Source organism: Cnephaeus nilssonii (assembly GCF_951640355.1).
Source record: "Cnephaeus nilssonii genome assembly, chromosome: 11".
Lineage (NCBI taxonomy): Eukaryota > Metazoa > Chordata > Mammalia > Chiroptera > Vespertilionidae > Cnephaeus > Cnephaeus nilssonii.
The window spans coordinates 33,639,339-33,658,071 of NC_137082.1; the positions used below are offsets into that span (position 1 = coordinate 33,639,339).

The 18,733-nt window shown below is 44.7% G+C and overlaps 2 protein-coding genes and 1 long non-coding RNA gene across 8 annotated transcripts in view; 2 read left to right on the forward strand and 1 right to left on the reverse strand.

Annotated features, from left to right (window-relative positions):
• HCK (HCK proto-oncogene, Src family tyrosine kinase) overlaps positions 1-9,948 on the forward strand; it is a gene marked incomplete at its 5' end in the record, with an annotated part of 22,863 nt that extends 12,915 nt beyond the window's left edge. For both annotated transcript variants that reach the window (XM_079785014.1, XM_079785015.1), the window contains 3 exons: positions 3,299-3,452; positions 5,377-5,508; positions 8,287-9,948. In XM_079785014.1, the coding sequence (XP_079641140.1) occupies positions 3,299-3,452; positions 5,377-5,508; positions 8,287-8,489 (489 nt within the window). In that variant the 3' untranslated portion in view covers positions 8,490-9,948. The remainder of the gene's footprint in view (positions 1-3,298; positions 3,453-5,376; positions 5,509-8,286) is intronic.
• LOC307107645 lies at positions 9,537-17,272 on the reverse strand. 3 transcript variants are annotated; one of them, XR_013814243.1, is made up of 5 exons: positions 17,139-17,272; positions 16,646-16,762; positions 15,183-15,246; positions 9,955-10,346; positions 9,537-9,676 (listed from the first exon to the last, which is right to left on the reverse strand). It is a non-coding gene; the product is annotated as an uncharacterized lncRNA (long non-coding RNA). The 3 variants fall into 3 exon arrangements; XR_013814244.1 differs by having other exon boundaries at positions 15,183-15,285; XR_013814242.1 differs by lacking the exon at positions 15,183-15,246.
• Positions 17,244-18,733, forward strand: part of TM9SF4 (transmembrane 9 superfamily member 4) — a 49,031-nt gene continuing 47,541 nt past the window's right edge. For 2 of the 3 annotated variants that reach the window (XR_013814241.1, XM_079785011.1), the window contains exon 1: positions 17,296-17,410. Coding sequence is in view for 2 of the 3 variants with exons in the window: in XM_079785011.1 (XP_079641137.1) it covers positions 17,396-17,410 (15 nt within the window). In the remaining variant the exon portion in view is untranslated. Of the gene's footprint in view, positions 17,411-18,733 lie in introns of all 3 variants that reach the window. The other variant, XM_079785012.1, reaches the window with a different exon arrangement.

The window sequence follows — 18,733 nt, forward strand, 5'->3', positions numbered from 1 at the left end:
TCTTAGTTCTTGATGTAGGCTTGCAGATTTAATCCTCACAGAAGCCCTCAGAGGCAGGTTCTATTGTTGTCCCCATTTTACAGAGAAGAAATGTGAGGCATAGAAAGTTGAAATAGCTTGATGGGGCTCAAAAAGAACTGATCCAATTCCAGAGGCACGTAGGCATCATCCCCTACTGTTCTATGTGGGTTTTGTACCACCTGCCCCACTGAGCTCATGGAAAATCAATAGCATGACTGTCTGCCAGTGGTAACTACCAGCATTAGTACCTGCTTACTCTGTGCCAAATAGATGGCCAAAAATTCCGGTAGAATAATGGCTAAGTGCATGGACCTTGAGCATTGGCTGTTGGAGTTCCAGTCCTGTTACTTATTTCTCTGGCTTCCAGCATTCTCACCTGTGAAACACAGCTGATTGAAATAGTGCCTTCCCTAAAGCAGAGAGTAAGTACTATTTGTTAAGTATCATCTTATAATCTATATATATAAAAGGCTAATATGCTAAGTCCATCCGGGTAATGACATCACATAGCAACGCCTGGCTTCCTCTCCCTAGCGACTAGCCTCCTTGAAGTTTCTTCAGCCCAGGAACACGACTTGCTTTATAGCCAGGTGCAAACATTTTACACTTTTTAAAAATATATTTTATTAATTTTTTACAGAGAGAAAGGGAGAGGGATAGAGAGTTAGAAACATCGATGAGAGAGAAACATTGATCAGCTGCCTCCTGCACACTCCCTACTGGGTATGTGCCCGCAACCAAGGTACACGCCCTTGACCAGAATCGAACCTGGGACCCTTGAGTCTGCAGGCCAACGTTCTATCCACTGAGCCAAACCGGCTAGGGCCAAATATTTTACACTTTAACCAAATGTCTGTGAAGCGTTTTCCTGTGCCTCATCTCATTTGATCCTCACAGAAGTCCTGGAGTAGGTAGATAGGAGACTTGGTGGAATTCTATTTTCATTAGCCAGAAAACAGAGATTGAGAAAGCTTAGAAACTTGATTCAACTGAAAAGAAGAAATGCTGGACCTTGAAAATGATTTCAGGTTTTCTCACTGCATAGAATATAGTCAAATACTGCTGTAGTTAAATATTTTACCCTTTGTTCTCCCTGCGTGATCTACAATAATAATCTGCTTCATGTTGATATTTACTGCTGTGTTGCTGACAATTACCTGAAAGAGAAGTTGGGGTGCTTCATAGGGCTGGAAAAACTTTAGCTAAATCAGAAAGCAGGTCTAATTAAGCAAGTTTATTCTCTATATATAAAAGGTTAAGTTGACTCATGCATGTGCGTTCTATATAAAGCTCTCACTGGGGCCAATCACACAGGTGTGTTTCAATCTGTCATTGTCAATCATGAATTTGGTTGACACTGCTATTATAGAGAAAGGGCGAATAGCGATATTAAAATAATTCTTCTAATTAATTTCCTTTCAATGTGCACGAATTCGTGCACCGGGCCACTAGTACATGAATAAGCTACGATGTCTGCCATGAAGGTAATAACCGTTGTTAACTGTGACTCTAAGGACTCCTTATACATTTCCCACACACCCCCAGGTAAGACCTGCCTTACCCAACCCTCTGACAAGCTACCCCAAACAAAATTTAAAAGTCTGGCGTTTTTGTTGGAAAGTCTGCAGCCTCAGACCTCAGTTTCAATAGTCATGGGTGCCCTCTCCTGTCCACTTCCTGTAAGTGCACTGCCCACTTTTCCTCCAGCCTTGAGCAGGCTGGTGCATTGGTTTGGTCTGTCTGGCAAGGCCCCCTATCCCCTCCAAATAATCTCACCAGATTGCACCCAGCTGCAGTCCTCCAGGGCACTGGGGATCTGCAGTAATTAGAGGCAGCATGGTGCACTGGGATTGAACACTCACAGACTGGTTTGAGTCTGACATTCAGAATTTTCTTGGTGGTATGATCTGGAAAACACAGATTGTGAGAGCACCTGACTCAAGGAGCTTGAAGACCAGTTTGTAAATTACAAGTGCTGTTTAGTGGGTGTCTGAGAGTTAATAATAAACCTCTTTATAAGGGTTAATGCACAAACCATTCTATGTAAAAGATGTCTCTAAGGAAAAATCCTACATTTTTCCATCAGAAACGTCCACGCCCCATTGTGAATAAGAATCCTTAACACAGTCTATTATTCACTCGGCAGCCATGATGACATTAAAATATACATCAGACAACATCACACTCCTCCTCGAAGCCTTCTACTATCTTCACATCACACTCAGAATACAGTCCAACCTCCTCTCCTAGCCTACAAGGTCCTTCACAACCAGCCACTTCTCTCTCAACTCCCACCATGGTCCCTGTAGCAACTTCTTCTCAGCGACCTGTTCCATAAACATCCAAGCTCATTCCTACCTCCAGGCCTTTGCACATGATGTTATTTCTGCCAGGAACATTCTTATTTGGCACGCTATCATCACTGAGATCTTCACATAAATTTCACCTCCTCAAAGCAGCCTTCCATGACCACTCAATCCAAAAAGCCCTCTAGGTTTCCTCTCCTGTTACCCTCTTCATCCTTTCTTTATGGTACTTACTACCACCCACAGGGGTTTTGCCTGACTTAGCACATATTCAAGTAACATGTCTGGCACCCCCAAGACACTCAGTAGATATCTGTGAACAAATGAATTTTCCCTTGTGAGGTTTGGGGATAAAGATGGCATTAGCGATACAGCAGAGCCCAGCTGGCGTGGCTCAGTGATTGAGCATCAACCTATAAACCTTGAGGTCACGGTTCAATTTCCAGTCAGGGCACATGCCCAGGTTGTGGGCTTGATCCCCCGTGGGAGGCATGCAGGAGGTGGCCAATCAATGATTCTTTCTCATCATTGATGTTTCTATCTCTCTCCTTCTCCCTTCCTCTCTGAAATCAATAAAAATGAATTTTTAAAAAAGAGATACAGCAGAATATGATGTGGGCCTAAATTGTCCCCAGAAAGAGAGTGGGAGAGGAAAGCTCTTCATAGTATCCTGGTGTGAGTGGGTATACAGGTCCCGGAGAATAATGCCATTGCTTCTCCTCAAAGTGCTCTCTGGAACTCCCAGAACCCTAGAGAAGCCCCACACTAAGTCAGGCCCTGAGGATCCTCCCAACCTGGAAGGGTAGTCAGGGAAATGCCAGTCTGAGCTTAGGGCTGTCCCACACAAAAAGGAGCTGGAACACATGTTTTCCTGTTTCCTCACACTTGGACACTCCTCTTCTGCCTTTGGGTGGGACTCATCTTGGGCTGGGCCACATCTGAGGACGAGGGTATCTCTGTTTTGGGTGGAGATTTCGGAAGGCATGGCCTTCATCGAGCAGAGGAACTACATTCACCGAGACCTCCGAGCTGCCAACATCCTGGTCTCTGCAACCCTGGTGTGTAAGATTGCCGACTTCGGCCTGGCGAGGGTCATCGAGGACAACGAGTACACGGCCCGGGAAGGTAGGGGATGCCGCCAAGGGACCAGTGGGGCCCACTTGGGTTGGTGGTGAGCGGTGAGAGTTGAGCCTGTGAAAGTGATCAGTAAAATGCAAAGGTCCACCCCAGAATTAGCTATGTGTTATTCAACTTGATAGAGTCCTTCTGGATGTAGTGTCCTGGCCTCCAGTCACCCAGAGACTCTGATTTAGATTAAGTTAGGTGTGTACATGTTGAAATTAAGCGTAAGATCAACTTTATGGATAATAGACAAAAACAGAGGAGTCCAAATGTCTATAAATAGGAGAATGAATATGTAACTTGTGGTATATTCATACAATATAATGTATGCAGCAATGAAAAATTACAAACCAATGCTACATGCAACAAAGTGGTTAACTCTCATAGACGTAATATCAAAATGAAAGACATCAGACCAAGAAAGTAGATGTTGGACGGTTCCATTTATATAAAATTCAGAAACAAGCAAACTTGTGTATGAAAGTTCATAGAATCATTATTTGTAACAGCCAAAAAGCAGAAGCAAACCAAATGTCCATCAACTAACTGATAAACAGATAAACAAAATGTGGTCTAACCATACAATGGAATATCATTCATAAAGGAATGAGGGACATGCTACTCATGGATAAACTTTCCAAGTATCATGTTAGTGAAAGAAGGCAGGTACAAAGGTAACATATTGTATGATTCCATCTATATGAAATGTCCAGAACAAGCAAATCTATAAAGAAAGTAAATTAATGATTGCCTAGGGCTGGGGTGGGAAATTGAAAAGAAATAGGGAGTGCCTGATATGTGGGGTTTTTATTGGGGGGGGGGCATGATAAAAATATTCTAAAATTCCCAACTTTGTGAACATACTAAAAACCATTGAATTGGATACTTTAACTGGGTAAAATGCATGACCTGTGTATACATCTCAATAAAACCGTTAAAGAAAAAAAACAGGCAAAACTCATTTATGGTGGTAGAGGTCAAAATAGTGCTTACCTGGGATGGGGGTAGTATTGGGGGCGGGAGGGGGCAGGAGGAAGCCTCGGAGATGCTGAAAGTGTTCTCTATCTTGATCTGAGTGGGGATTATAAGGTCTATACATGTCAACCATGCATCGAGTTGTCCATGAAGGATTTGTGCACTTTATTTCATGTTTGTTAGGACACAATAAAAACAATCTAAGCTAAGGGCAACCCCTAAAAGACTAAGAGTAGACTGTATAATCTCTAAAACAGGAGAGGAGAACCAGGAATAAAGAAAATTCTCTCAATGTCAAGGAGGGAAGAAATGGAGAGAAAAAAACAACAGAGCATTTTCAAAACTTGACCATGTACTCAGCCATAAAGCAGGCTCATCAAACTTCAAAGGACTTGCATTTTTATAGAGTATATTCTCCAACCACAATGGAATTAAGATGGAAATCAGTAACCAAGGGTTAACTAAACCCATCCCAGACCAGGTGGAAGGAGAGAAAGAGTAGAAGGGAGACACCCAGCGACTGGTGGAAAACAGAGAGGCCAAGGCCCAAATCTTCCCTTCCCCCACTGCCCGGCACCAGGGCGCTAAGGCATTCGCTGCAACCTGGACTCAAGGCCCCTGAAGTCCTGCTGTCCTGAACATTCTGTGACCTCTAGGACTCCACTCTTCAGGAGTTGTAGGTTGCTGGGGTAACCGCTGAATTAACAAGGTGGTCCTGGGGAGTTGGCTACCCGGCCACACCCCAGACCCTCTGCCCACTCCTCCCCACTTTAGCCATCTGTCCTCAGCGTGGATGTTCCTTGCTTCTAGAGGCCAGATTTAGATTTAGGGAAATTGCAGGTCTGCAGGGGGCAGATGTGGGCAACTGTGCTGTCCTGTTCCCTCACCCTAGCAGAGACCCAGCCCACTGCTCCCCAGGCCCTCCCTGACTCCGCTCTTTCCAACTCCGCAGGGGCCAAGTTCCCCATCAAGTGGACAGCTCCTGAAGCCATCAACTTTGGCTCCTTCACCATCAAGTCAGACGTCTGGTCCTTTGGTATCCTGCTGATGGAGATCGTCACCTACGGCCGGATCCCATACCCAGGTAGTGAAGGGGCCTCAGCTCGGGGCTGCTTCCAGGGCCCAGGCTGGCTTTCTTCTCTTGTCAGTGTCCATTCAGACTGAGTTCTTCATCCTCCTCCCCAACCTCCCTGCACCTGCTCCATCTCAGTTAAAGGCACCGCCATCCACCCAGTTTCTTAAGCCTAAAATCTGGGGGCTTCCTCCGTCCTTCCTTTTCTCTCACTCCTTACCACATCCAACCAGTCAGCGGTTCTGATATTTGACTCCAGAACACATCCAAGTCTTCCCCTTCTAACTCCACAGCCTCCATGCTCATCCTGGCCAACATCACCTCTCACCTCGATGGTACAGTGCCTGCCTAACCAGCACCCTGCCTCTCCCCTCTCTCCTATAGGCCATTCTCTACGTGCAGCCAGAACGAGTTTTCTAAAACTGTGACTCAGATCTTGTCCCTTCTCCATCTCTAACTCTTTCGTGCTCTCCCACCACAATTAGGACAAAATCCCAAACTTCTAATTATGCCTGCAGGTCTTGCATGATCCAGCCCCTGTCTACCTCTCCAGCTTCACTTTATGTGGCATCCCACCATCTAGTCATCCAAAGTACCACACAGGTCCCCCATGCTTCTCATTCAAAACACGCTACACTGTTTCCTTCATAGTGTTCATCACACTTGGTAGCTACGTGTTTGTTTAATATTTTCCCCATCAGACTCTGAGCTCCGTGAGGCCAGAAATCATGTCTGTGTTCCTCACTGGTATATCTGCACTGCCTACCTCTGTGCCCGCCACATTTGTAGGTGCTGAAAGTGTTCTCTATCTTGATCTGAGTGGGGATTATAAGGTCTATACATGTCAACAATGCATCGAGTTGTAGATGAAGGCTTTGTGCACTTTATTTCATGTTTGTTAGGACATGTAGGTGCTTCGTAGCTGTTTGTGGAATAGATGAGTTTACCTACACGCCTGCGGGCAGCACCCTAGACTGAGTAGAACACAGGAGTATATAAAGATACACGCAACATATAGATTGCCTAGCACTCAGTAAATACTGTTGTGCTCTGTTCCTTTTTGGTTGGAATGTCTCCATGGGTGTCCCTAGCCAAAACACTGGGAAGAGAGGACAAAGCAGATATAAAGAGTCTCTGAATTTTTTATAAACCATCCTGAATTTGAATGGTGTCCCCATCAATTATTACATTTTGACAAATTCACTTCACTTTTACCCGAGTGTTTTCATCTGTAAAAAAATATAGGTGCCCTAGCCGGTAATATTTACCTTGCACAAGTGGTCGTGAAGGTTAGGAACAAAAAATATAGACATCGCTCATTCAATTGTATTTCTCAAGTTCCTTCCGTGTGTTAGGCTCTAAGATACAGTAAGAGATGAGGTCCCTGCTTGTAAGGAGCTCACAGTATAGCCTGAGCACACACTAAACAGACACACACTCCCAAGGAGATCACTGCTGAGAAGAAAATGAAGCAGAGGCGTTTAAGAGTGAGTGACCTGGAGCTCCTGTGGACAGGAAGTACCTGTCAGAGCAGGTCACATTTGAGCTGAAAACAGCTGAGTGAGGATCTAGGGAAAAGATTTCAGGCAGAAGGCACTGCTAGTTTATAGGGCCTGAAGTGTGCCTGAAGGATAGCAAGGAAGCCAGGCAGCTGCAGGCCAGGAATGAGAGCAGATGGTAGATGATGAGGTTGGCAGGGGCCAGATCCGGCAGGGCTCATGGTCATGGAGAAGAGTGAGTGGATGTTAGTCTAAGCATGCAGAAGCTGGGAGGTGGCATCATCTCATGTTTAAGTGGTGCTTGGTTCAGCATGGAGAGTGGATTTGGGGACAGGTGGAAGCTGCGGCAGTGGCTCAGGCACAGGTGGTGATAGCAACAGAGATATAAGTTGATGGGTTGATGCTACATTTCAAAAGAAGAAAGGATGTGAGTTGCTGATGTGGAAGGTGAGGGAGAGAGAAGAATCAAGGGTGACTCTTGTGGTTTTAATTGAGCAACTAGGTGGGCAATGGTCTATGTGGATAGAAATTAAAGAATTCTGTCTTAGCCCCGTTAAATTTGAGGTGACTAGTAGACATCCCAGTAAAGATGTTCAAGAAAGCACTTGGATATATAAGTTTGGAGTTTAAGACTGGTGATATAAAATTGGGGGCCATAGACCGTTAAATGGTTGTTCTTAAAGATAACTAACAAATTCAATTAAATAAGGAAGTGTCCCATTCACACATAGGGTGCATCGAGTCTGGCCTTCTAACTGTTTTGTCTGGAGGGTAGGCCAGGAAAAACCAGGAATGGCTATGGCACCCTGTATCCATTGGGATGCATTAACAAATAACAGACTAAGGAGCGGCAGAAACAATAAGAGTTATTGTTCCCCATAAGGAGTCTGACATTGGTGACTGGTTAGTTCAGCCGCTCAGCAGCTCTCAGGACTCTGGGTTAGTTTGTCCGTGACCATCTCCCTCACATGCTCAGATGGCTGCTGCGGCTCCAAGGATCACACTGCCTCACAGTACCCGAAGGGAGGAGTAAGGACTGTCTTCTCAAGTCTCTCTCAGGGAGGAAGACCTTGCCTGGAAGTCTCCCTGGAGACCCCCCCTCGGCTTCCATTGGCCAACACTGGGTGCCATGCCCCTGCCCTCACTCAGGGGAGTCTATGGATTTCACAGTCAGAGAGGCGGAGCTCCCGCAGGAGGTGGGGAGTGATGGCTGCTGGGAGGCAACTTTGTCTGCCTCCCCAGGACTCCCATTGCCAATCCCCCCCTTTTTAATTCCATGGCTCCTTCTCAGGGATGACAAACCCTGAGGTGATCCGTGCGCTGGAGCGGGGATACCGCATGCCCCGGCCAGAGCACTGCCCCGAGGAGCTCTACAACATCATGACTCGCTGCTGGAAGAACCGCCCTGAGGAGCGGCCCACCTTCGAATACATCCAGAGTGTGCTGGACGACTTCTACACGGCCACTGAGAGCCAGTACCAACAGCAGCCGTGATGAGGGGACCAAGGCAGGGCCAGGCGCTGAGGCGATGCCTGTGAGGTTCTCCAGCACCATCTGCTAGATGTCCGCTCACCCTTCTCACTCCCAGACACCCACCCTCACTCCAGCCATGGCTCTTCATTTGTCAAGTGGGTGGGCTGGACTGGACAATCTCTTTCTGACTCTAGCAATCCACAGTCTGCCATTCTCAGGAGACCCCAAGTTATATTTCTGTTGCCTGGGACATTTGGTTTCTAGTTACAGCTATGGTTTGAATAGGAAACTTTAAAAATAATGAAATAAATATTTAAATAAAAGATACAAATGCTAAAGGCTTACTGACAGGTCAGCTTTTCTTCTAGCTCCTGACTATTTGCCTTTTTGCTGGACAAGTCAGAAATGGGAAAGGCCCCTCCCCGAGACCAGTAGGACAAAGAGAAGTGGAATATGATATTCAAACTGCCCCAAATAGCTGCTGACTGTGTTAGTTTCCTCTTGCTGCTGCAACAAATTACCACAAACTTGGTGGCTTAAAAACAGCACAAATTTATTATCTTACAGTTCCAGAGATCAGAAGTGTGAAACGGGTGGGCAGGGCCACGTGCCTTTGGCAGGCACCGGGGGAGAATCCATTTCCTTGCCTTTTCCAGCTTCTAGAGGCTGCACAGTTCCTTCCCGCTCTTCACTCCAAACTACTTCAGGCATCGTATCTCTGCCTCTGAGTCTCCTGCCTCCCTCTCTCACTTATAAGGGCCCCTGTAATTACACTGGACCCACTTGAATAATCCAGACTAATCTCCCATCGCAAGATCCTTATCACATCTGTAAAGTCCCTTTTGCCATATAAGGTGACATCTTCACAAGTTCTGGGGATTAGGATATGGACCTTTGTGTGTGGAAACCTTTGTGCCTATCACACTGGCACTGGGACTCTGGATGGGTTTCTGACTCCAAGAAGCGGGGTCTGCCAGGATGACAGGAATGATTTTTCATGCTCTGGGACCCTGACTCTCTGGCCAAGCCACATTGCTACAAGAGCTGGTGGATCTCTACCAGCATTGGGGGCATGTCCCATGGCCAAGCAGCTACTATGGCTGCTGAGATGGTATCCACCGTTGCAGGAATCCTGGGGTCTGGAGATGTGGCTGCTGCGAGGTATCTGGTTCCCTGCGTGGGAAGCTCTCAGTGGACAGGAGGGAGACCTGGGAAGGAAGCAGAGAAGACAAGGAGGCATGTTGTCACAGTTGAAAGTCAGCTTTTGTTGTGAGGGGAACAATGAGGAGAGGTGACAGTGGGATGGGCACAAATGATACCTTTCTATATTATTGCATTCCTTGAAGGATCCACATCACAGCACCCACCAGGGTCCCATGGAACCCTATACTGAACTGATTCTGTACCCCTGAGTAGCACAGAGTCTTAACCTTAGAAACTGGATATAAGAACAGTGTAAAATAAAGCTATCAGTGTTTCAACGTACCTAGTTGGTAATTCCATTTTTCTCTTGTTTTCTTGCTTGGGATGCATCTTTGGGTATCTGAAGCAGAGCACAGGGCTCTGTGATAGGAATCTGCACTCATGATTGTGGTACATTGAATTGCTGTTCAGTAATCCATAGGAGGAGTACCCTTCTCTACACCACTAATGTTGAGCTAGGCATGAGACTTGCTTTAGCCAATGGGATATTAGAAGATGTGCTGTAAGCAGAGGCTTGCAATGTGCTTGTGGGGCTGGCTTCCCCTCCAGCCTTTTGCCCGGAAAAGAACATGGTCCAAGAAAGATGAATGACATGTGGTACAGATCTGGACCCAACCTGCAGCTTGGAGTTAAATCCAGCTGATCCCAGCTTCAATCAACTGAACTCCAGCTGACCTGTGGACATGTGAGAGAGGAATACATGCTGAATATTATAAGCCTTTAAGTTTTAGGGTTGTTTTGTTACATAGCATTATTACAGAAATAGCTGACTGAAACATGATTTCAAGAATTAGAGCTACTGCTAAATGGACAAGATCCAGGAGTCAACTCATGCCCTCCTGCTCTATCAGTTTACACTGCCCTACACTCTGATATTTCCCTCTGGTCACAGGAAAGACAGGTGAAAACATGGGCATAGAACACCAAAAGCATGATCCATGAAAGAAAAAACTGACAAATTGGACTTCATTAAAATTAAAAAACTGATCTAAGAAAGACAGAGAAATGAAAATGAAAAGCCAGTTCCAACATAGGAGAACTTATTTGCAAAACACCTATCTGATAAAGGACTGATATCCAAAATATACAAAGAACTCTTAAAACTCAATAATAAGAAAACAACCCAACTAACAAATGGGCAAATGAGCTGAACAGATGCCTCACAAAAGAAGATAATACAGGTGGCAAATAAGCATATGAAAAGATGCTCCACATCTATGTCATCAGAGAGATGCAAATTAAAACAATGGGTATCACTACCCACCTATTAGAATGGCCAAAATCTGAAACACTGACGACACCAAATACTGGTAAGGATGTGAAAAAACAGGAAATCTCATTCATTGCTGGTGGGAATGCAAAATGGCGCAGCTACTTTGGAAAATATTTGACAGTTTCTTATAAAACTAAATATACTCTTACTATACAATTCAGCAATGCAAATACCCACACAAAAACCTACACACTAATGTTTGTAGTAGCTTTATTTATAATTGTCAAAACTTGGAAGTAACTAAGTTATCCTTCAAAGGTGCATTGATAGCCCTGGCCTGGTAGCTCAGTGGGCTAGAGCATCATCTGGATAAGCCAAGGTTGTGGGTTCTATCACGGTCAGTACACATACAAGAATCAACCAATGAATGCATAAATAAGTGGAACAACAAACCAATGTTTCTCTCTCTCCCACTGCCCTTCCTATCTCTCTCAAATTAATAAATAAAATTAATTTAAAAAACAACAACAGGTGAATGGATAAACAAACTGTGGTACATTCATATAAGGGAATATTGTTCAATGATAAAAAGAAATAAGCTATCAAGACATGGAAGCCTGGCCAGTGTGGCTCAGTGGTTGATCATCAACCCATGCACCTAAGAGATCACCAGTTCAAATCCCGATCAGGGCACATGCCCGGGTTGCAGGCTCAATCTCCAGTAGGGGGCGTACAGGAGGCAACCGATTGATGTTTCACTCTCACATCGATGTTTCTATCTCTCCCTCTCCCTCTCTCTAAAAATCAATAAAAACATATTATTTTTAAAAAAGGGGAAAATATGGAAGAACCTTAAATGCATATTGCCGAGTGAAAGAAGCCAATCTGAAAAGGATACATGCTGTATATTCCAAATATATGACATTCTGGAAAAAGTAAAACTATAGAGACCATTAAAAATCAGCAATTGCCACGGATTTGGTGGGGAGGGAGGATGGGATGAATAGGTAGAGCATAGGGGATTTTTAGGGCAGTGCAACTATTCTGTATGGTACTTTTAATTGTAGGTACATATCATTATATCTGTTAAAACTTACAGAATGTACAGCACAGAGTGAACACTAATGTCAACTATGGACTTTGGTTAACAGTAATGTATCAATATTGGCTCATTAGTTGTACCATATATACCATATTAAGGCAAGATGTTCATAATAGGGGAAACTAGGAGCTGGATGAGGGGGGATATGAGAACTTTGTACTTTCCACTCATTTTTCTGTAAATCTAAAACTGCTCTAAAACATAAGGTCTAGGTAAATAGATAAATAAAACAAAATATGGGGATAAATTTTGTGCTACCAATTCTTTGGGACTCTGTATGCAGTTCTCCCCTGGAAGGTGCCCCATGTTAATGACTTGCTTCAATCTAGCCTCTAGCTGTGGCTTTCAGTATAAATATAGAGAAAGCACTGGTTTCCCCTGTGATTTGAAAAAAACTGCCTCCTTATTCCCCAACCTGGGCCCTCAATTTAGTCATGTGTCTGTCCTCATCACAGTATATGACATAAGGCTATATTGATTTACATTCTGTTTGCATCCCTTCCCTTTTGAAGGTTGGCAATGACTGCTAGTTATCCCCACCCCCATGTTTCCCCTTCTTCTGGAGAAACAGAATTTTTATCAGGGACATGTGACCACCCAGAATGAATGCTACATTTCCCACTCCCTTTTGCAGCAAAGTGTGGTCATGTGCTTACATTCTTATCAATGGGTTGTAAGGGGAAGAGTGGTATAGCACCTTCCAGGATCCTTCCTTAAAAGATGTGGACTCTTGCCCTAGCCAGTTTGGCTCAGTGGATAGAGCGTCAGCCTGCGGATTCAAGGGTCCCGGATTCGATTCCGGTCAAGGGCATGTTCCTTGGTTGCGGGCACATCCCCAGTAGGGGGTGTGCAGGAGGCAGCTGATTGATATTTCTCTCTCATCAATGTTTCTAACTCTCTCTCCCTTCCTCTTTGTAAAAAATCCATAAAATAAAAAAATTAAAAATAGAAAGATGTGGACTCTTTGCCCCTTATTTTTTATCTCTTCCTCCATCATACTGTCTAGAATGTGCATGTGAAGGCTGGAACTCTAGCTGCCATCTTGGACCCTGAGGGAAATGAATTAACTCTAGGGATGGCAAAGCCAGATGGTGCCTGGATCTCAAGATAATTGAGGCATAGCCACCATACAGCTAGGACGATCCTCCGGACTTGTACCTCAGAGGGTGTGGCATGCATTGTCAGTATCCCTTAAAGTGGCCTAGACTTTTAGCTGTCATTATCTGCATCACTGTGCCTGAGGGCTCTTTTTCTAAAACTGCAAAAAAAAAAAACAAAAAAAAACAACAACCACACACACACACAAAACCCTCAGCTGCCAGCGTTCCAAGAAGGCCAAAAGTGCTAAGGAATTAATGCCCTCTGGGATGAGTCCTCAAATAATGACTTTTGGGAGTCGGTGTACAAATAAACACTCCAGCTCTCTTGCCTGTTGGTTGGGGTAACTGTGAGGTTTGTGTTTTGTGCTGTTTCCTGGGATTTCCCCACAGGATTAAACTTCAGTTACCCACAGAAGTAACTTGCTTGACAACATACCCTCTCCAAGTATAGCTCTGACATGAATGTCGGTTGATAGTTTCATTTATACTCATGAATAAGATGACAATGAAATAATGAAGTACGCATGTTTTCACTCATTAGTAGATGATATGAGCAACTTCTTTGCTGAGTAAGGTAAGAGTTTCCAATACTGTCACAATTTTGTGCTAATCACAATGTAACAGCTACAGACACAACACACCTAATGTTTTTATCTGCATTATTAACATTGGCTCCATCACCTAACCTAAGTCCAGACCTGGGTTTGGCAAACTACATTTTATTGCAACACAGCCACACCATTACTTATTGTCTGTAGTGGTTTTTGTAACACAGGCAGAGCTGGATTGTGACCCAGTAACATGGTCTTCAAAGCCTAAAATATTTACTATGTAGCCTTTTAGAGTAAAATTTTGATAGCGAAACAATAATTCAAGTCCTGATTTGTAGCTTTGCTGATTTTCGTGTTATAAACCGTCTCAACATGGCCAATTTCAAACTAACAACCAGAAATGTATTATGATATCCATGGGCCTTTGGCACTTTTGCTTTTGTTGGAACCTTCTCCCATAAAATATATATTCTATTTATAAATATATTAAATTAATTAGAAATTATAGTTGACAACTACATTGATATCAAGATGAATATATTAATATTATATATGAAGACATTTTTTTCCTTCTGATTTAAAAAATTTATTTCTTTTGAACATTTTTGTGGCACCTAAAAGTATGATGGGCCTTCTGCATTGTGCCTACTATGTTAATGGACAAGTTGGTTCTGCTACCAACCAACACCGCTGAACACAGAGCTGGAAAGGAATAAGAGTAATATTACACATAAAGTAGAAGTAAATAACTCAAGAGAAAGATGCAGTAAAATGATTAGGAAGTGAAAGTTTTAAATATAAAATGTTTTTAAATTGATTTGAGAGAGAGAGAGAGAGGAAGTGGAGAGAGGGAGGAAGAAAGAGACAGATATAGAGAGAGATTTATTGTTCCATTCATTTATGCATTCACTGGTTGATATTTGTATGTGTCCTGACTGGGAATCAAACCCACAACCTTGGCATATCAGGACGATGCTCTAACCTAGTGGTCGGCAAACTCATTAGTCAACAGAGCCAAATATCAACAGTACAACGATTGAAATTTCTTTTGAGAGCCAAATTTTTAAACGTAAACTTATTCTAATGCCACTTCTTCAAAATAGACTCGCCCAGGCCATGGTATTTTGTGGAAGAGCCACACTCAAGGGGCCAAAGAGCCGCATGTGGCTCGCGAGCCGCAGTTTGCCAACCACGGCTCTAACCAACTGAAATACCCAGCCAAGGTCACTTTGTTGAGCATTGCCCCATGTACCAGGAGGTTGTCTGTTCAATTCCCAGTCAGGGCACATGCCCAGATGATCTCGATCCCCAGTAGAGATTGTGCAGGAGGCAGCTGATCAATGATTCTCTCTCATCCATGTTTCTATTTCTCTCCCTCTCCCTTCCTCTCTCTGAAATCAATAAAAACATGTTTTAATTTAAAAAATCATGTCTATTTGTCTGAAAATATCTTTAAAAAAATAAAATCAATTAAAATGATAAATTTTATGTGATGTATATTTTACCACAATAAAAAAGTTTTTTAAAGGAAAAAAAGAAACTTACCATGTGATGGAGCTAGAGAGAGGTAGGGATGGGATCTGACCTCAGGCCACCAAGTTCCAGGATTCTGGTGTATGTTACGGAAAGAGATTGGAACGTGAAAACGCTTGGGGGAAAATAAAAAGTATGAGGAGGGGGAAAATGGAAATACTGAGGCATAATAAGCCATTTGTGGAGCTTTTCCCCTTATTATTCATCCCTCTTCAAGCATCCAGAAAACACCCAGGATTCAAGATCCAGGAGAACTTGTTGCAAGTTTGGAATCTATGACTTACTAGTGATGAGATTCCAGGTTAAGTTCTCCTAGTCTCTCAAGCTGTCTTCCCCTTGGGAATAATATCTGTTCAGCTACTCTTCAGGATGGTTGTGTGGGTCAGAGAGTTAATGGATGTGTGTTTCGATGATCAACTGCTACATGAGAAACAACTCCAAACTCTAGACCGACCGGGCTCAGCTGGACAGTTTTTCTACTGTACATAAGTGTCGGATGTGGTTGCATTCAGCTGGCAGTCCAGCTGGGGTTGGGATGTCCGAGATGACTTCATTCACAATTCTAGTGCTCAGCTGGAGTTTCTAGATGTCTTGAGGAGTTGGCTGGCCTCCCTCCCTTTCCATGTGGCTCTCCAGCAGGGTAGCCAGACTTCTTTAGACCCAAGATGATAGATAGAAGCAGAAGCTGCCAAACCTCTTAAGGCTAAGACCCAGAACTGGCAGTTGTTTGTACCACATTCTATTGGTCAAAACAAGTGATGTGACCAGCCAGATTCAAAGGGAGGATAAATAAAATCTGCCTCTTGAAGGGAAAAACAGCATGCTCATGAAAAAATGGGAGGACTTGTTGGCAACCATCTTTCTGGACAATCCACCACAATGGTGCTCATTTCTACTCAGGGAGATAGCAGAAATCCAAGTGCCATTTATTTGCCAACCATACCCAAGGGCAGATGGAGTTAAGGGAATAAATCTCATTTTGGCACATCAGCCTAAAACTAATGAATAAGCTATTAGACCTCCCCTTAACTCCCAGCCTTAAAAAAACCCTCAAACTGAAGGTCCCAGCGTACTCCCTCTCCCTCCCAGGAGTATGTCCAGCCTTTCCCAGCCCCTTCTTGTTTTCCACAGGCATGCATCTCCTACACTCTAAGGGACCCCAGGAGGCTTGCAACCAGGAAGCAATGGGCAACGACAGCTCCTCCCCAGCTAACCCTTGACCTTGTCCCCAATGCCCCCTTTTCTCTGACTTCCTAGTGAGCCAAAGCAGCCCAGCCCAGGCTCATTTCCCCGCCTAGTTACTCCCTCTACTGTTGCTTCTTCTATTCTAGGCCCTTCCTTGCTTCACTGTTGCCAGCTTTAATAAACATTCTTTAAAAATCACCTGGATTCCTGCTGTGAAATCTTTCCTGCGCAAAGTCAAGAACCCACTCAGGGCCAGGTCACCCTTGCGTTAACAAGAGTCACACACTTACCTAGCACATGGTGAAGTGCACATTCCAAGATGTCTTCCTCCACTAAACATGTTGCTTTTCGAATGAGTGAATACTCCTTTAACAAATAGTGCATTGTACTGGGCAACTTCCATATGCCTGAAGGAAAATACGTAAGAGTATAATGACAACTATGTGACATTATGTCATTAGATCCTCATCACAAAATTATGATTGAAGGTATTACAATAATCCCCTTCCCATTTTACAGATGAAAATGGGAGTGAGGTTAAATAATAAACAGGATCCTACCTTATAGATATTACAGCCTATTGGAGAGGATATAGAATAGTTAAGTAAGTAATTAAGTACATAATTACGAATTATTCTCCGAGTAGAACCCTGCTATTGGAATCCTGGTATCCGCCTCTCACCTAAATCAAGGCCTCAGGTAACCCTGGCAACGGTTCTCTGGCCATTAGTAAAGATGGTGCCCAGAGAACCTGTGCGTTTAGGCACCACCCTCATTACCCACCATGCAGCGGGGAAGGGGGAGTAGCTGTCTCTGCCAGGAGCTAATATGGCTCCCAAAGTTATGCCGCACTCTCGCTTCCCCTAATCAGCGACTTGACTGCCCACACCAGGCTACCGATCAGGAGCTAAGTCTACTTTGCCCCTCCATCCCGCAACTACCGGAGCGACTGAAGTTGAGTGGCACCTCACAGAATCGAACTCCATAACCGGGGAAACACCACTTCCGCTGACGTCATCACGCCGACACGTGGATCCAAGATGGCGGCAGCGATGGTGAGTGAAGGAGACTCCGGGAGCCGGAGCTGGAGCCGGGTTCTCCGGGGGATCCCAAGATCTTCCGGCACTCCATGCCTGCCCCGAGCCATCTCCGGAACCCCTAGCTCAGGCTTGAGGGATGTCCCTGACTGGGCTTGTCTCCCCGAAAGTTCCCCTTCCCCGGCCCTGGCCCCGCACTCAGGCTTGTCAAGGCCTGGAGTTTTGAGGGAGGCATTGGGTCGGAGGAAAGGTCTCGGCTACCGCCTCTGCTGGTTCCTATTCCTGCTTTGGTCTCCGCTTTCTGTGACCCCCATTTTCCAATTTCCACTTCCCAGCCCTGGCCCCTTTGAAGAGCCCCCCATTATTCCCGCCTTTGCTCCTCCCTCTTACGTCCAGATCCTGCTTGTCTCCGCCTCCCCGCTCTCCGGACCAGTCCGTGGAAGCGACCTCACCTCTGACCAGCCTCCCCGCCTCAAACCTGTGTCAGAGCCTGTCCTGAGCCCCGTCCGCACCTCTGCTCTCGCCTGTTCCTCCGCGCACCCATCTCGACTGTGGTTACCCCGAACGCGCCCTTTCTCATCCCCATTTCCCACCCCCAGACCCTTCCCTAATTATTTTTCCTGTCTTCTTTCTGTCAACTCTGCTTTTCCTGGGGAGCTTTTATCCCGTTGTTCGCGGGGAGGGGGGTGAGGGGAGGGAGGCATGTTGAAAATAGTTTCCGGAGCCCCACTCCTAAAGATTTAATTCCTTAGGGCAAGCGATGCCCAGGAATTCGCAGTTTTATAAGCACTCCAGTGATTTTGATGGAGGTGGTCTGTACTACGTTTAAAAATAAAAACACTATACTGGCCCCGCTTGCCTATGCGCCTGCAGGGGCCACACAGCTGTCAGGGATGAAGGTTATTAGGATGGAGCTCGTTAGGGTGAAGCCTGTGTGTGGTTAAGTGTGCGGTGTGCCTGGAAAGTGGGTCAGGGCTTGGCTCCTTGTACAAAATCCTGGAAGTAGATCTCTGAAGCAATGGCCTTTCTTCCAAAGGCTCAGTTCACACTCTGCTTGTCAAGAACAAGCAGACAGAACCAAAATTTGAGTCATTTAATCCAGAGTGGTTTTCTAGGTCTTCTTGTATGTTGCTTCCTTAGCTGATAATATGCTGAGAGTGAATGCAAAGGAAGACACGGAGAAAAGGGAGTGATATTTGACTTGAACAAAGGAAAGTTCTCATTTAAATTCTTTGGTGTTGGTTTTCTCCTAACAAGGGTAGGTTATTGGCTGATAACAAGTTTCCTTCCTTCTGTTAACCAACGGATAATTTATCCTTTTTGTTTAATGAGAGATGCCTT